The sequence below is a fragment of the Lagopus muta genome, chromosome 1 (assembly GCF_023343835.1).
Source record: "Lagopus muta isolate bLagMut1 chromosome 1, bLagMut1 primary, whole genome shotgun sequence".
NCBI classification, from domain to species: domain Eukaryota; kingdom Metazoa; phylum Chordata; class Aves; order Galliformes; family Phasianidae; genus Lagopus; species Lagopus muta.
In genome coordinates this window covers 104270276-104284585 of record NC_064433.1, presented here as the reverse complement: position 1 = coordinate 104284585, position 14310 = coordinate 104270276, and the positions used below count along the sequence as shown (strand labels likewise).

Sequence of the window (14310 nt, the reverse complement as noted above, 5' to 3'; positions counted from 1 at the left end):
CTTCCATTTCTGCCCTTCTTCAGCCATTTCTCTTATGCGTTGACCCAAATTAAATGCTTGTAACAAAGCAGTTGCACGTCATGAAATGGTCTTCAAAAATGTTATACATTGCTGCTTGGTTGAGTGGACTGCTCTAAAATTGAGCAGTTCAGCACGTTTGCTTTAAAATTACTTCTTCCATGGTTGACTGTGTTATCTTAGCATTCACCATCAAAATCAATACACATAATTATATTCAGAGACTGTCCTGGAAGATAATAAAATCACTTATGACATGACAATCTTAGTTCTACTCAAAACTCTGCAAGGTCTCTTGAGATCTAGTGACCTCTTCAGTAGTTAGCATTGTCTAGAAACAGGAAAGATGTATAACACTGCATGTAAAATTTGGGGGCATTCTGAATTGTGATGCACAGGATAATGTTACAGGATGGTTACAATTATTTTATTGCATTACTACCTTATGATGCAATTATTTTTGTAGAATTGTAGGTATTACATAATTACCTTTTCCCTAAAAGTCATCACTAGCAAAGATAAAAACCTTGTCCTTTGCTATTATGGCCAACAAATTGAAAAGTCAATATTTAAAATGGAAAAGTGAGAAGAAAATATGTACATGTACATGGAGCCATGTGGTTCCTCTTTTTCTTCCTTTCAGCTGCCTCTCACTTTCTGCAAACGTTTGCTGTTGTTCTGCTTTTAGTTCAGAGTTATTCTACGAAAAACACATATTAGAAGGAACACTAAATATACATATAAAAGATATAGGGAAGAGAGGATGTGCACCTGCAGTTTTTATATGGTACAGTGCTTTGGTTTAGTGGCTTCATGAGCTACATTTCAGCTGGCTGCACTCTCCTTTTATGAGTGATAGAGCTAAAAAGCAATCCCCCAAGTTTGTTAGTTGCCTCAGTGAAAATTAAACATTCCTGCAAAAGTCTGGTGTGTTCAGAAAAGGGAACTGTGAGGTGGCTTCAGAAATGATTGCTGCAAGAAGGGCGGTTGAGGTTTTCTGGGAAACTCAATAGAATGGATCAGAGATGAGCGTTCTTCCCTTGCATATCATACTCCAAACTAAATTTTTGATACCTTGCCATGCAATATTGGTTGGATTTATCCGCAGAATTAAGTATTGTTTCTTGTTGAAGAGTACTTAATTTTTGTATGAAATTAAAAATCTTGCCATAAATATTCAGAAATGGGTGAACAGAAATATAACAGAGATAAACATATTTAATAATCCAAGAGTCTACCATTTAAATCCTGCTCCAAGTGATGACTTACAGTTTTTTTTCATACATGTGGACTGTCCCATTGACTCCACTATTGTGATTGATGTGCATATTTAAATGTTTTCATACATAGATGTATCTCCAAGACTCACTGTGATATTCCTCATACATATGTAAACCCATATTTTCATAGCCTAAATTTCAACAAAGCTCTTGAGTATTGTCTTATTTTCTGCCTTAAGATTTAAGTGATACCTTGCCAACTACCTCTGGCACTTGCTCCTGTTCAACTCTATGCAGCTACTGACTGCCCAGCCCTCCCATTTGACAAGCATTCTCTGTAAGGCCTCTCTACCCTTCAGGAATCAACAGCTCCTCCCAGCTCAGTGTTGTCCAAAAACGTAACCAGTATACCTTCAATTTCTACACACATCCAAGTTGTTTATTAAAATATTGAAACGGCCATCAAATGGAACCCTGTAAAATCCCGCCAGTGACTGGCCACTATTCTGACAGAAGCCCATTCATTATAACCCTTTGAGCCTGGCCCATCAGCTAGGTGTTCACCCATCACGTGATATTGTTGCCTAGCCATACGCTGGACATTTTGTCCAGGAGCATACTGGGCTTTGCAGAAAGCTAAAGTATTACATCTACTGGCTTCCCATGATCAACTAGTTGGGTAACCTTGTCCTATAAGGAAATTAAGTGAGTTAAATGGGACTTTGTGAATTCCACTTCTCTTTATTTTATGACGAAGCTCCCGAATCTGTTCTGTAGTCTTTGCAGCTTCTAACAGAACTCGGCACAGCTCAGCAGAGCTCCTGTGAGGCAGCACTCCTCCTCCACTTACACGCTGGATGGAAATTTCCAAAGCGATGTTTAAGGTCTGGAGGCGAAACTTTTGAAGCCTGTCATGAAGCAGCAGGCTTGGCTCGAGCCGTGTCTCACTGCACAGCGACACGTGCCATGCCCACATCGCACCTTTCGCGCACATCATCCCGATCCCATTCAGGAGCCTGTCCCTGCGGCATTTCTGCCTGCTGTAATAAATAAGGAGCCGGCAGTGGAGCCGATCGGCTTTCAAAGAAGAGAATGCTAAGGGAGAGCGAAGAGAGAACTTCATGGCGTGAGGGGGGGGGGAGGTATTATTTATCCATTAGGGCTCGGGTCCCGCTCGACGGCCCCGTACGCGCCCTGACATGAACCCCCCTCCCCCTCACCGCCCCCAGGGCAGCGGGATCGTAACTGTCGCCTCCGCGCCCCCGCCTCACGCCTTTCCCCGACTTCCGGTGGCGGGAGGCGCAATGCGGAAGGGACGGCGGGGCCGGAGCGGAAGTGAGGTTGCCGCCGGCTCCCGCGGCAGGGAGCGGAGCGGGCGGCAGCTGGCGCGGCCGGTGAGGAGGCGCGGGGTCGGCGGCGGGGCGGGTCGGCGGCACCGAGGGCGGTTGTCGGTATGCGGAGGAGTCTGCTCGGCTGTCGCTGTCGCGGGTGTCGAGCTGCGGAGGCGCCGCGGGCGCCAGACAAGATGGAGGCTCTGTTAGCGCCGCGGGCGCCGGGCAGGTGGAGGGGCGGGGGCTGCTCGCCCTGTGCCGGCTGCTTGGGAAGGGAGCGGGGCGGCCGGGACCGGCCTGTGTCGTAGTAGAAGAACAGAAGGTCGGTGCCGCTGTCAGCTCTGAGGTTACCGGCATGGGGCTGGGGAAAGGGTTGGGAGCCTGCTCGCGGCTTTCCGGCAGCTCCTCTCCGCACTGTGCGTTTGTTCGGTTTCAGCCCCTAACGTTTGGGTGAGTCGCTGGTGGACTGCGGTTATTGCTTTTTTCGTCGCTTCGGAAAAAGGTGTTATCTTTACGGCTTGTCAGAGGTCTGTCTCGTGCGGTGCTGCGATTTTCTAATCGTCAGCTGCTGCGAGGGAGGGCTTAAGTCCAGCCAGAGCCCCTCTTTCATTTATAAAGCCAAATCAAGCGTAGGTTATCGTTTCTGTATGGTCTTCCAAAGCCTCTTAGCAGCTTTACTGTTTGAAATATACTGTCCTCTTGTACAAGGTCAGAATGAATATAAGGCGTTGTAAAACTGAAGCTCCTGGCCTTCTGTGTTCAGCAGAAGGTCGCTGCTGCTCTCATGCGTTAGTGGTGACTAAAGGAGAATCTCATCTTCAGCTTCACTGAGAAGAAATCTGGTTTAGGTATTGCAAAAGAAATTCTGGTTGTTCTGGAGGAGATCTTAAATAAATCCTTTATGCTGCTCTGGGCGATTACGTTTTTGCTACATGGGCATGTTGTCTTTAACCTGTCTTTAGATATATTTGCTTTGAATCATAAGGTAAAACAAGTCTCATGAAGTAGAAAGAGTGAGCGTCTCTTTTTTTTCTTTCTTTTTCTTGTTAGATCTGTAAAATTCTTAGGGAAGAATGGAAGTCAGACCTGTTCAGCAGAAGGTACCTGGAAGCACAGGAAGCTCTCACTAACATCATCTTGTGTTGGACAGGACTGCCACCGATAAAGACAAAATGGCTTTCAGTAAAGGATATCGTGTCTATCACAAGCTGGATCCGCTCCCGTTCAGCGTGATAGTGGAAGCCAGAAACAGAGAGGAATGTCTCATGTTTGAATCTGGAGCTGTGGCTGTCCTCTGTAAGTTGTTATGTTTTGATAACTACAGTAAAAATGCTGGCAACGTTGCGTAAGCTGTTTGTTTTTATTTATGACAGCTAAAGAAGAAACAGCAGTTCTGGTTTTTATTTGCTAATGGAGATTCTTGTGATTTAAATGGAAGAAATGTTTCATATCTTTATCTGTTGGAGAAAGAATTTGACACATTTAATTAGATTTCATCATGAATATGTATTGTCACGTATACAAAATATTCTTCCAATAACTGTCAGCGTCTGCTTATCTTTGGTTCTGAACAATTGTCTGCCTTTGAATACACAATGACTCATTAAAAAGCAAAATCTGTGGTGCAGTTTTTATTACAAAGTGCTGTATTCTTAAATGGTACATCATCTTAGTTTGTTATCTCACTTTGTATTATGACTTTCATGGCTTTTTTTATTTTTAAATTGATGTTGCACCTGTTTTTAGCCTATCACCATACTTTGCGTGTTAGTTTGTCTCGTAATAACATCAGTCAATGTTTGGAGCAAGTTGTTGTGCACTGCAAGGTCATTTTTACATGCTTTCAGTGATAAGTGCATTGAGTGCTTCTGTTTTTTCAAGGCATAGTTGAAAGGGGGCTCTGAAACAAGAAGTGCAGAAAAGATCCTCAAAGCCTGTAGATAGGGTCTAAAAATGTACTTTGGTTTGTATTCTTCAGTAAAAAGGCCTGAGCACCAGATTGCAAAGAGTTCCTAGGCTTGTTTTTTATTTTTATGGAAAGCTTGAGTACTGTGGATATACTTCTTTTGAAAGAATCGGTTTTTGATGAGTTAACCCTGGTGCCTGGAGGTTGTGATGCATTGCCTGCAGCCTTACAGGGCTCACAGGTGGGTGGTTATCTCCCCATAGGCTGCTCTGGTCCAGAGAGGGTAGAGTGGGCTGAGCTGGCAGCGTGTCCCCTCCTACAGCAAGGCTGAAGTTTAGAAGTGGGAGTTCCAAAGCGGGATTGGAGATACGTTCCCTTATCTTTGGTATTTGCAATTGTTTGTATGCCTAATGTGTTTGTGGGCTGTGGTGTTGTCTGTTAATGAGGCACCTGGCTGTCCCTGTGTCCTGCAAGTTAAGTGCTTCGAAGTCAGGGCATAGTTTGTGCTGAACCGGCTGCCTGAGCTAGTGCTCTCCAGCTTGTGTCTCAATCTGTGCCTTAGTTCATGTGCCTTTTGGACAAGTTGCCATGATCTGTCTAGCATTCTAGCAGTGGGACATGCTAGTACTGTTGGCATTACAAAGGAAATTAACTCATATGATTATTCAGGTCAAAAACAATGAGTGCTTTCTTCCCATATTTTGAGAATTGTTTTTAACTGATACAGTTTCTTCTTATATATATGTAAGTTATCTTGCCAGCAGTATTTGAAAAGTATTGTGTAGAGTGGTTTGGTCTTGAAGTAAGTGTCTTAGCATGAAACTAGAGAACATGCTTAGTGAGATCAGTACAGTATGGGAAGAACGTTGTGAAGATTTATGGAAAGATTTTATTTTAGTATATGTTCAGTAATTAATGCATTTGTTTAAGGTACTTAAGGGGGAATGTATTCAAAGTAATATATTCGTGGAAGTTATGCTCAAAAAATCAAATGAGTTAAAGGCCTCTTGTGCTGTGATATAATCATAGAATCATAGAATCACCAAGGTTGGAAAAGACCTAAAAGATCATCCAGTCCAACTGTTCACCTATTACCAATAGCTCCCACTAAACCATGTAGTGCAGGTAGATGAGTGGACTGTCTTCTCTAGAAATTCACTATTTATATCTGTGTTGAAATTCTGCCCTCTCCTATGCTTCGGGTTGTAATTAAACAGGAATTAAAACCCAAAAGAATTTCAGAAGCCTAGCTCTTCTTGGGTCCTGTACTTAGTGATAGCGTGTTACTACTTTGTAAGAGTAGTCCTTGGTATTTTGATTGGTAGTTTGCAATACAGTAAATATTTATGCCTAGTTGTAAGTAGTTACTCTAAATACTGTTTTCAGTAACTTAAGATCGTGAACTGCTTACTCTGATAGGTGGGCTTATTTTCCCAATGTGTTAAGCTGTGGCAGTTTGCTTTAATTCATTTAATCCGTGCACCTAAATTCTTTACTGAATGGCTCTTTTAATGGTTGAAATAACCTTGATTTGATAGCAGACTTAAGACTATTTTCTTTTATTCTGCTGGTGTTTCACTTTTTTCTTTTTTACATATGTGTTTCGAGGAGTACAATTATCAGCACTTGGTTAAGGTTTGTTAAGTACTACTCCATCTCTTTATTGATCTCAGAGCTTCTGACTGGTTTTGGACAGAAACCACTTGGAAGTTTCTACTCTGTAGCCTCACAAATTTCTGCATGTTGGTACAAATCTACCTTCTCAGCCGATGTTAATGAGAAATTCTGAGAAGGTTTTCAAGATGTTTTATAAAAATCCGTGTAAACAGGTAGAATAATGGTCATTTGTGCGTAAATCCAGAACAACATGAATGCAAATTGTTAAAAACTTTTGGTTTTGCTGATGGTAGTAACATCTTTACAGACAACAAAGAATGACAGTACAGATCTTAGGCTTTTTTTCAAAAGGTTTTATTAAATACTGAAGATTAGTTGTTTAGCCTTACGCCTGATAATAGCTGCTGCCTGGCTGTAAAATGCATAACATATGTACAACCCAGTGAAATGCACTCAGAATCGAAAGTGGTTCATGTGACTCAGTTCTGAGAACCTCAGTGAACCTCATCTTTTGGAATATGCATGCACAGTATTGCAGTAATTAGGACTTGAACTGGGCTGAGAGAAAGGAATGCAAGCTTTCCAATGCCTTAAATGTCATCTTAGTGGAAGTCCATCTGTCATTTTGCTGAGGGAAGGGTAAGGGTATTAACTTTCATCCCCTCGATGTTCAACAAAGCATTGCAAGATAATTCAGGGAGTTTTGTTTGGCCTCTGTATGCAGTGCTCTACAATTCATATGCTGCATGACTTTTCAATGTGTGTTGTATTTGTGCTGAATGTGTTATTCAAGAAGAAAGGAGGAGGGCAGAAGGGGTTGTTCACAGGGGTTATTGTTGCATAATCATTCAGTCTTAAAATGGAAGCAGTCCAAGCCATGCCTGTGCTGGAAGTGCTCTGTGCACTGCTTGTAATGTGCATTAGTCAGTGTTAGTGCGACCAAAAGCTCTGAGAAATACTTTGCTTGCCTTACATAAAAATACTGAGTACCTCTTTGATCAGATCACTCCTAGTAGCAGGTTAACCCAGGATATTGAAGTCTGAAAGGATCCTGCCAGCTTGCTTCTCAAGGCCTTGTAAGAGCATTCGGTTTTAAATGTCAGCAGCTTGACTGTTTCTTTGTTTAGCATTTACCTGGAGGATCTATTTTTTTGATTATTTGGCACGTAAAATAGGTGGTCTATTTATTCTCTGAAACAGGAGTCTTCAATGAGGTACCTTACCCGCAGAAATTTCATTGATTAAACAGGAGAGTGTTCTCTTTCCCTGTGCCTCTCTGGTGAGTCACAGCAAAAGGAGTGGGAAGCTGCTTTTACTCCTGTTGCTTGTGATGGGTAAAGGAGAATGTTCTGTCATTTGGGAAAATACTGAGCCCTGAGCACAGAGAACTGCAGCTTTGTGCGCATATTTGGAGTTTGGTCCCATGCAAAGCTGAGAAGAGAGCAGGTGTGAACAGGAAGAGGCACCGTGCCCACCCTGAGCTTTCCATAGAGCTAGATAATGGAAGAACTGTCACAGCCTACGCCTGCTGCGGGTGTCCCAGCACTATCACCCATTCACATTCCACTTCAAACACTCTGATGCACTGCACTGGGAGGAGAAGTACCAGATAGGTTGTATCTATCCACAGCAGCAGACGGGGTGGTGAGCATTTTGCAAGAGGCTCTGGGTTGGTGATGGTTTAGGAAACTGAGCTACCCAAAAAAGAAACATAGCGACAGATATATTTGAGTGCCGCCCATGTGTGTGCATAATCATAAGGGGGGTAACACAACATGCAACTGTGTGAGATTTTTTTTTTCCTCTTTTTCTTTCTCACAAATAATGCTAGTGCAGCATTTTGAATGGAATTGCATCCCCTTAAAATTAGGGAAGGAGGCTATTTCATTAGAAATCTCTACATGCTGTTTTTCATAATGGAATACTTCAAAATGAGGTTTTATATTTGCATATATATATCAGTGCATCTGTGTGTCTTTGTATATGTGTGTATATGTGCGTATACATAACCACCCTCCCTCTCATTACTGTTTTGACTAAATGTAATCTTCTGGGCTACACCTACCTGCTGAACAATATCTTAAGATGTTTTGGAAGCTGCAGGGAAGCAGCAGTGATGGTAGACACTGAGTGCAGTCATGCTGCTGGAGGAAGATGTCATCTGTCCTCCTGTCATCAGAATTTTCTCTCCTTTCAAATCTGCAGAGAAGATGCTCAGCTTATTACTTTCCAGGCATTTCCAACAAAACTACATGATTCAACTAAGACCAAACATTTTTCCAAGCATGCTAGGCTAACGTTTTTACTTACAGTAAGAGTTTTCCTAGGAGATCGGTGGAGGCAGTAAGTTTTGTCTGGCATAATGAATTTGAATGGCATAATGGAGCTATAAAAATTTGGTCCCCAATTCTCGGACATTCCCTTTTCAGTGCAGTATGTTTTCATTTCAAAGTTAGCGCTGAAGCAATAGTAAGAGGCTTGGCTTATGCCCTACTAGACTTGCAGTGAATGATGGTTCTTACTAATTAAATGGCTGTTAAAGTTAGTTTACATACTTCTGAAATTACTCTGACATAATTTAGAAAAACTAATTAACGTCTCTACATTTGAGATAGGTTGGAAGATTTACTGCATGCTAGCATGTATTTAAATGGAAAATCTTGTAATTGTACATGGTATTACAAATTAACCTGTGTAGAACTGACTTACACAGGCAAAAAGCTGGCCTTTGTGTAAGATACTTTGTGTATTTTAATTGAAGCAGTTGGTGGGGGGGAAAAAACGATACACTATTGTTGATTATTAAAGCTATAGCTTTTGTTTTCAATGAAAAACATGTACTTGGGTCAGAAAGCTCAAGTGTGATTAAAAACTGTAGGCTGTTAAGTAGGCCAGCTTTATTTTATTTTTTTTTTCCCAATTTTCAGTGATTAAAAGGTAAATTTTCTGAAGTTATTAGTAGGGTAAATTTGCACAATATTGAAATATAGTTTTAAAACAACCATTCATTTTATCTGCTAATCTTTTACAAACTTTTTTGCCTTATTTCAAACAGTGTATTTGTTGTGTATTATTTAAATGTAATTGCTAACATCTGGAAATGTCTGTGGATTGTTTTCTTTTTCTTTTTTTTTCCTTTTTGGGTAGAGGTGATTTGTTATTTGGTAGTTTCTCCCCTCAGTCTGAAGACATCTCTAGATGACAGCATTGTCTATATTTTTATTTGAAATGAAATATATACCTAATAATTTGAATTAGTCAATAAAATGGGGAAAAAAAGTAATTGTGCTAATTCAGAACAGTTCTATTAGTTATGACAGATTTGAATATCAGCTGTCTTCCAATTTGCCGTGAATCTATTCACATCAACGAAGTATCAAAAGGGTCAAAATGGGTCTTCAGTTGGTTGAGTTATAAGTGAAGGTGGTGACTTTAATGTCTCCCATATATGGTAATATTGAACTATTAGTTTTCATTTAAATACTGAAATCTTAGTTGTCCTAATTTGACAAAAAGCTTGAAAATCTCAGTCTTAAATGCTCAGCTAAAGAATAACAATAATAAAAAAATTAATAAATCATACATTTTTAAATTTTGAACGTTTTAAAGCTGCATGATTTCTTTTCCCTCTTCTAACTTAAATGAGAATAATCCTGTTTCTGAAGGAGCTGCATGTAATTCCAGGAGGTATCCCATGTTCTAGTTGGAAGTTGTTGCCCTGGTTCACGTGTCAGTGATACCTTGTGAACCACTGAGAAAAGAACTGTAGAGAGCCTAAAGGAGAACTCTTAATGTGACCATAGCTTTACAGTTCTTGTAAAAATTGTGAAACTTTTTTTTTTTAAAGGGAATTAAGCAGAATGGATTGTGCACCTGAAGTTGTCCCAGAGGCAGGGTTTTTAATGGAGTTTCCTTTGTGTAGCAGTAAGACAGCTGATATAACCCCTGTAAAACAGTTTAGTTAGTCACCTTTCTTAAATGCGAGTCATTGGCTGATAAGATGCGATATTGCAGATACACACAAGTGAGACGTGGCCATTTAAAAAATACTATGGCCGATTAATTTTTAATAAGTATGACTTATTTTATTCCTTTTCTCTTGACACTGCAAAGAGTCTTGATGGCTTTCAGTAAGACTGCATTAAAATTTGACCTGAAAACCACATTAAAGATGTTGTGGTTTTGTTGTCTTTTTATTCTATTAAATAACAAGTAATAGAAGAATACTGCCTCATAGTATCTTCTTTCCATCTTTATACGCAGACACTTAAGTTATGTCTACTGTTAAGTGCCACATACTTTGTAATTTAGAAATCTGTGAACTTCTGCATTGCAGATGAAGGTTGTCATTCTAACTGCAGATTTCTGTCTTCAGAAGTTGTATGCCTTGACTCGTTCTTCGTAGTGTTTGTTTAGCTTGTTTTATTTTGCTCAGATAGCTTCAATATTTGCTTCCATCCAACTAAATATAAATAAATACAAAGGTCTGTTTCTGAGAGAGAAGTAAACTCGCTAATTTGCAGGAGTTTCTGCTTTCTTTGAGCTGATGTTTATATCAGCTGTGCGTTTTTCAAAGTACGAAGCTCATAAATCAAAGTCAAAGGGGTTCTCATGGCTGCAGGCCAGCCCATCATTTGGGAAGAGATGTTCTCATTTGTTAAGAGTGTTGCAGAAGAAATGAGGAAACACTCTTGGAAACGTTGTCTTCTTCTGTCAGGATTGCCTCAGCTTTGCCTTGGTTTGACTTCTGTGCAGTTCACGCAGCTGGTGATTCCAGCTTTTCATAGAGAGAAGTGGTGTTTGGCTTTGCATACTCTAGATACAGTGTACTATAAAGATGAAGTCTTGTCCACATAACTTTGTTATTTCATATGCTCTTCTGCATCCTGCATTATCTGAAGGATTTGTGCATTCTGAATGAAGTGAGAGGGAGCAGATCTTCAAAAGTTGTAGGGAGAAATCAAGTAGTTCCAGAGTGTTTCTGTTGTTGTTCAGCCTGTTAGTACTGAGGGAGGTAAAGACCCACAGATTTAACTTAAGCATCATCAGAAATGGGAAATGCTATGTGCAGCAGCTGTCAATAGTAAATTCCAGTCTGGATCTACTCTGGTCTGACTGGTTCGTTGTGTTTGTTTGGTGTTTTGTGTTTTTTTGGGGTGTTTTTTTTGGGGGGGAGAGGGGGGTTTACCTTTAGCATCTATGAAATGAAACTCATGCTTTTGCTTATTAATGGCGGAGGCACTGGTTTAGGAAATACTTTCTTGTAAATGCGTGATGGCTTAGTGGACTTTCAGTCTAAACCACACGTACAACTACTGTTTTAATAATAACACAGATGGATTTTGTCAGGAGACCAGCAGGCCTGCCTGCCCCTGCCCATGTCTCAGGACACCACAGCAGACTTCAGGACCATCAGGCCCTACCTCAGCAAGGCTGCAGCAGGGCTGGGCTCCAGCTCCTTATAAGCCTTACACAGTTAGGGGCCCACCAAGGCATGTTGATGTCCCACCCGTGTCCGATCCCTGTGGCCCTGGCCATCCCCTCTTCAGGCCTGATTCCAAATCTTCCACAGGCTGATGTTGTGGCCTGGCCTCAGCTAGTCTTCATGGAATCTGGAGCTGTTCTCAGTTGCCTTACTCCTTGCCTGGGGCAGTGGGATGGGTCCTGGCCAGTGAGATCCCTGCCTGTAACTCTTGACTGCCAGGGAGCTGCAGGTCCTTACAGTGCCCCCACAGCTCAAGTGAGGAAAAGAAACCAAAAGGGAAAAGAAACAGTTTAGCTGTGGAGGCTTATGTGGTAACCATTTGTTGTCCCTTCAGTGGTTGTGTGTACTGGCTAGTATCAGCCGTCCCTACATCAAAATTCTTTTAAGATTAATGAATGCTGACAGTGAGAGGTATCACAGAATATCTTAAAGTAGAAGGGGCCCACAGGGATCAAATCCAACTCTTTGCCCCACACAGGACTGCCCAAAATTTAAACACTACGTTTGAGTATCATCCAAATGCTTTTTGATCTCCATCAGGCTTGATGCTGTAACCACTTCACTGGTGAGCCTGTTACAAGGCCTGACTGCCCTCTCAGCGTAGAACGTTTAGCTGGTACCCGGCTGGTTCACTCAGTGAGGGAGGACCTTGCCTTAGGATTTCAGTTGTGTTATAAAGCTGTGTGCCTTAGGGGAGGGTGGTATAAATGCATTGGAGTTAAGCTGCAGAGCTCACACAAGAAAGGTCTTCAGAATCCAGGTTGCTTCTTGTAGGGCATCATGGATGCTGATTTCTTGTGTTTGAAATTCCCCTTGTGCTTGAAGTCTAGTTCTGGGAGGCAGAAATGTGGGGACAGCTGAGGAGGGCTGGAACAGGATGATCTGAACCTTCTGAGGCATTTGCCACTTTCTTACGTGAATTTTGGCTTTAAAAAAAAGACAGCATCAGCCAGTGCGTGAGAGAGAAATACTTAAGCTCTGACTGTGGAAGAGTTCACACTTAGACATACTGTAATTGAAAACCATAGCATAAAACCTAGGTGCTTTGGGATAGTGCCTGGGAACTTGGCTGAGATAATAATAGTTGACTGGCTACAGTAAGTTTTTCTGGTTTCATTTTCTCTTTGTTTTTGCCATCTTTTAGTGCTTTATTAGTCTCTCTTGGCTTTTTTTATAGATCTGAATTTGCAAAGCCCACGCTACTTAATTCACTTTAGGCATTTATTTATTGAGGCTCAGCAAGGAGAACAGGCGCTCTGTGCAATGAGAAAAACAGAGTTAATCCACAGAAGACAAAAAAGTCATTGTTTTATGATATTGTTAAATGCTGCCAAGCTCCCCTAAGGAAAAACCCTGCAAAAAGATATTAGTTGGAAAGAAAACTTCATCTATCCTTAATAATTTGAAATGCGGAGGAATACAGCAGTTTTCTGCCTACCAAAAGATGAGTTTAGAAGAGTGCATTAATCTCACTGAATGCATTATGGAAAAATGGATTGGAAGTTTGAGAGTTGTTCTTCCCAGCCTGATAGTGTTCTAGTTAAGCAAAATACAGTGATGCTGATAAAATCACTTTGTAAGCAGTGTGTTTGTATTAGCTGTGATTTGTAACACTGTGGATGAGGATTTTGGGAACAATCCTGCTTCTACAATTCTCTTTTTGTTTGTTTCTACATTCCAGAATACAGTGTAAATAGTTGAAGAAGGATTTTTTTAAAGTGCATTTTATATATTGAGCTAGCTTGGATTTCAGACTGAGGTTAAATAATTGTTTCATCTATAGAGTGGATTAGAATCTCCGTTAAAAAAACTGGCAGACATTTAAACAGAAGGCATATAAACTGGTGCATGGGCAGTGCTGTGCCAAGCTTAGGAACACTCAATAGGAAGATTCACAACAGCTGTTTTAAAGAAAAGATAGCTAACATGAAATAGGACACAACATTGTGCCAGAGCAGGTGTTTCAATTTACACTTTTCCTTGTGTTGATAGTGAATCGAAGTGAAAATTTACTATTTTTGAGGAAGGAGAAGGTGCTGATCCTTGATGACCTGCAAATCTCAATTGATCCAGTGGCACAGCTGGAATTGTCAGCCCTTGTGCTTCAGGAGCAGACTCAGTCTTGAGCAGCAGCAGCTCAGGGCAGGTGGGATCCTGTTTCTGCTCTGCTCTGCAGGCTGTTGACTGGCTCCACTGCCAACCTTGGTTGCCTGGTTTTTCGAGAGCTGATTAGAGTTCTAAAGTATGTACACTAAAATTAACTCCTAGGTAAGTAATAGCAGATATACTTCAATTTCTTCTAAAATCCTACAAATCCAATATTTTTTTCTGTGGAAAAAGACTTGGATTTTAGATACTGTCATCTTTTGGTCTCAGAAGACTTATAGTTTCCTTGGAATATAGTGAAATCTGATTGAAATATGTTTGGGATAATCTGGTTTTCTGGAAATAATATTATCATTTCATATTTTTATTCTTGGAGAGTATGGATTTATTTATTCAGAAATAAAAAGCATTTAGCACTACCTTAATTTCAAAAGAACATTCTCATGGAAATAATTTGCTTGTGGTTTTGATCCTTTTTATGTTAGGAGGTGGTAATGTTAATACCTATCACTTGAGGATTATGCACGTTTCTTTTTGGGGGGGGCCTAAAAATATGGAGTATCATACATTGTCATAAAATCAAATACTCATTTTTCACTATAAAATGCCATGTGCTCATAAATTCTG

General features: G+C 40.7%; 2 protein-coding genes across 17 annotated transcripts in view; one reads left to right on the top strand and one right to left on the bottom strand.

The window, feature by feature from the left end:
- Nucleotides 1–2383: 2383 nt before the first annotated feature.
- LOC125696576 (atherin-like) lies at nucleotides 2384–2926 on the bottom strand. Its single transcript, XM_048952405.1, has one exon. The coding sequence runs from the start codon at nucleotides 2924–2926 to the stop codon at nucleotides 2384–2386; it is 543 nt and encodes a 180-aa protein (XP_048808362.1).
- The window catches only part of SYNJ1 (synaptojanin 1), a 60457-nt gene continuing 48645 nt past the window's right edge, over nucleotides 2499–14310 (top strand). For 9 of the 16 annotated variants that reach the window (XM_048934098.1, XM_048934115.1, XM_048934099.1 and 6 more), the window contains exon 1: nucleotides 3720–3865. In XM_048934098.1, the coding sequence (XP_048790055.1) occupies nucleotides 3742–3865 (124 nt within the window). In that variant the 5' untranslated portion in view covers nucleotides 3720–3741. Of the gene's footprint in view, nucleotides 2690–2732; nucleotides 2892–2999; nucleotides 3020–3619; nucleotides 3866–13569; nucleotides 13846–14310 lie in introns of those variants that run through there. The other 7 variants (XM_048934104.1, XM_048934109.1, XM_048934108.1 and 4 more) reach the window with 7 other exon arrangements.

What these genes read in the sequence shown, in the direction of transcription:
- LOC125696576 (XM_048952405.1), bottom strand. Translation starts at nt 2,926, where the DNA reads ATGCCGGTAACCTCAGAGCTGACAGCGGCACCGACCTTCTGTTCTTCT.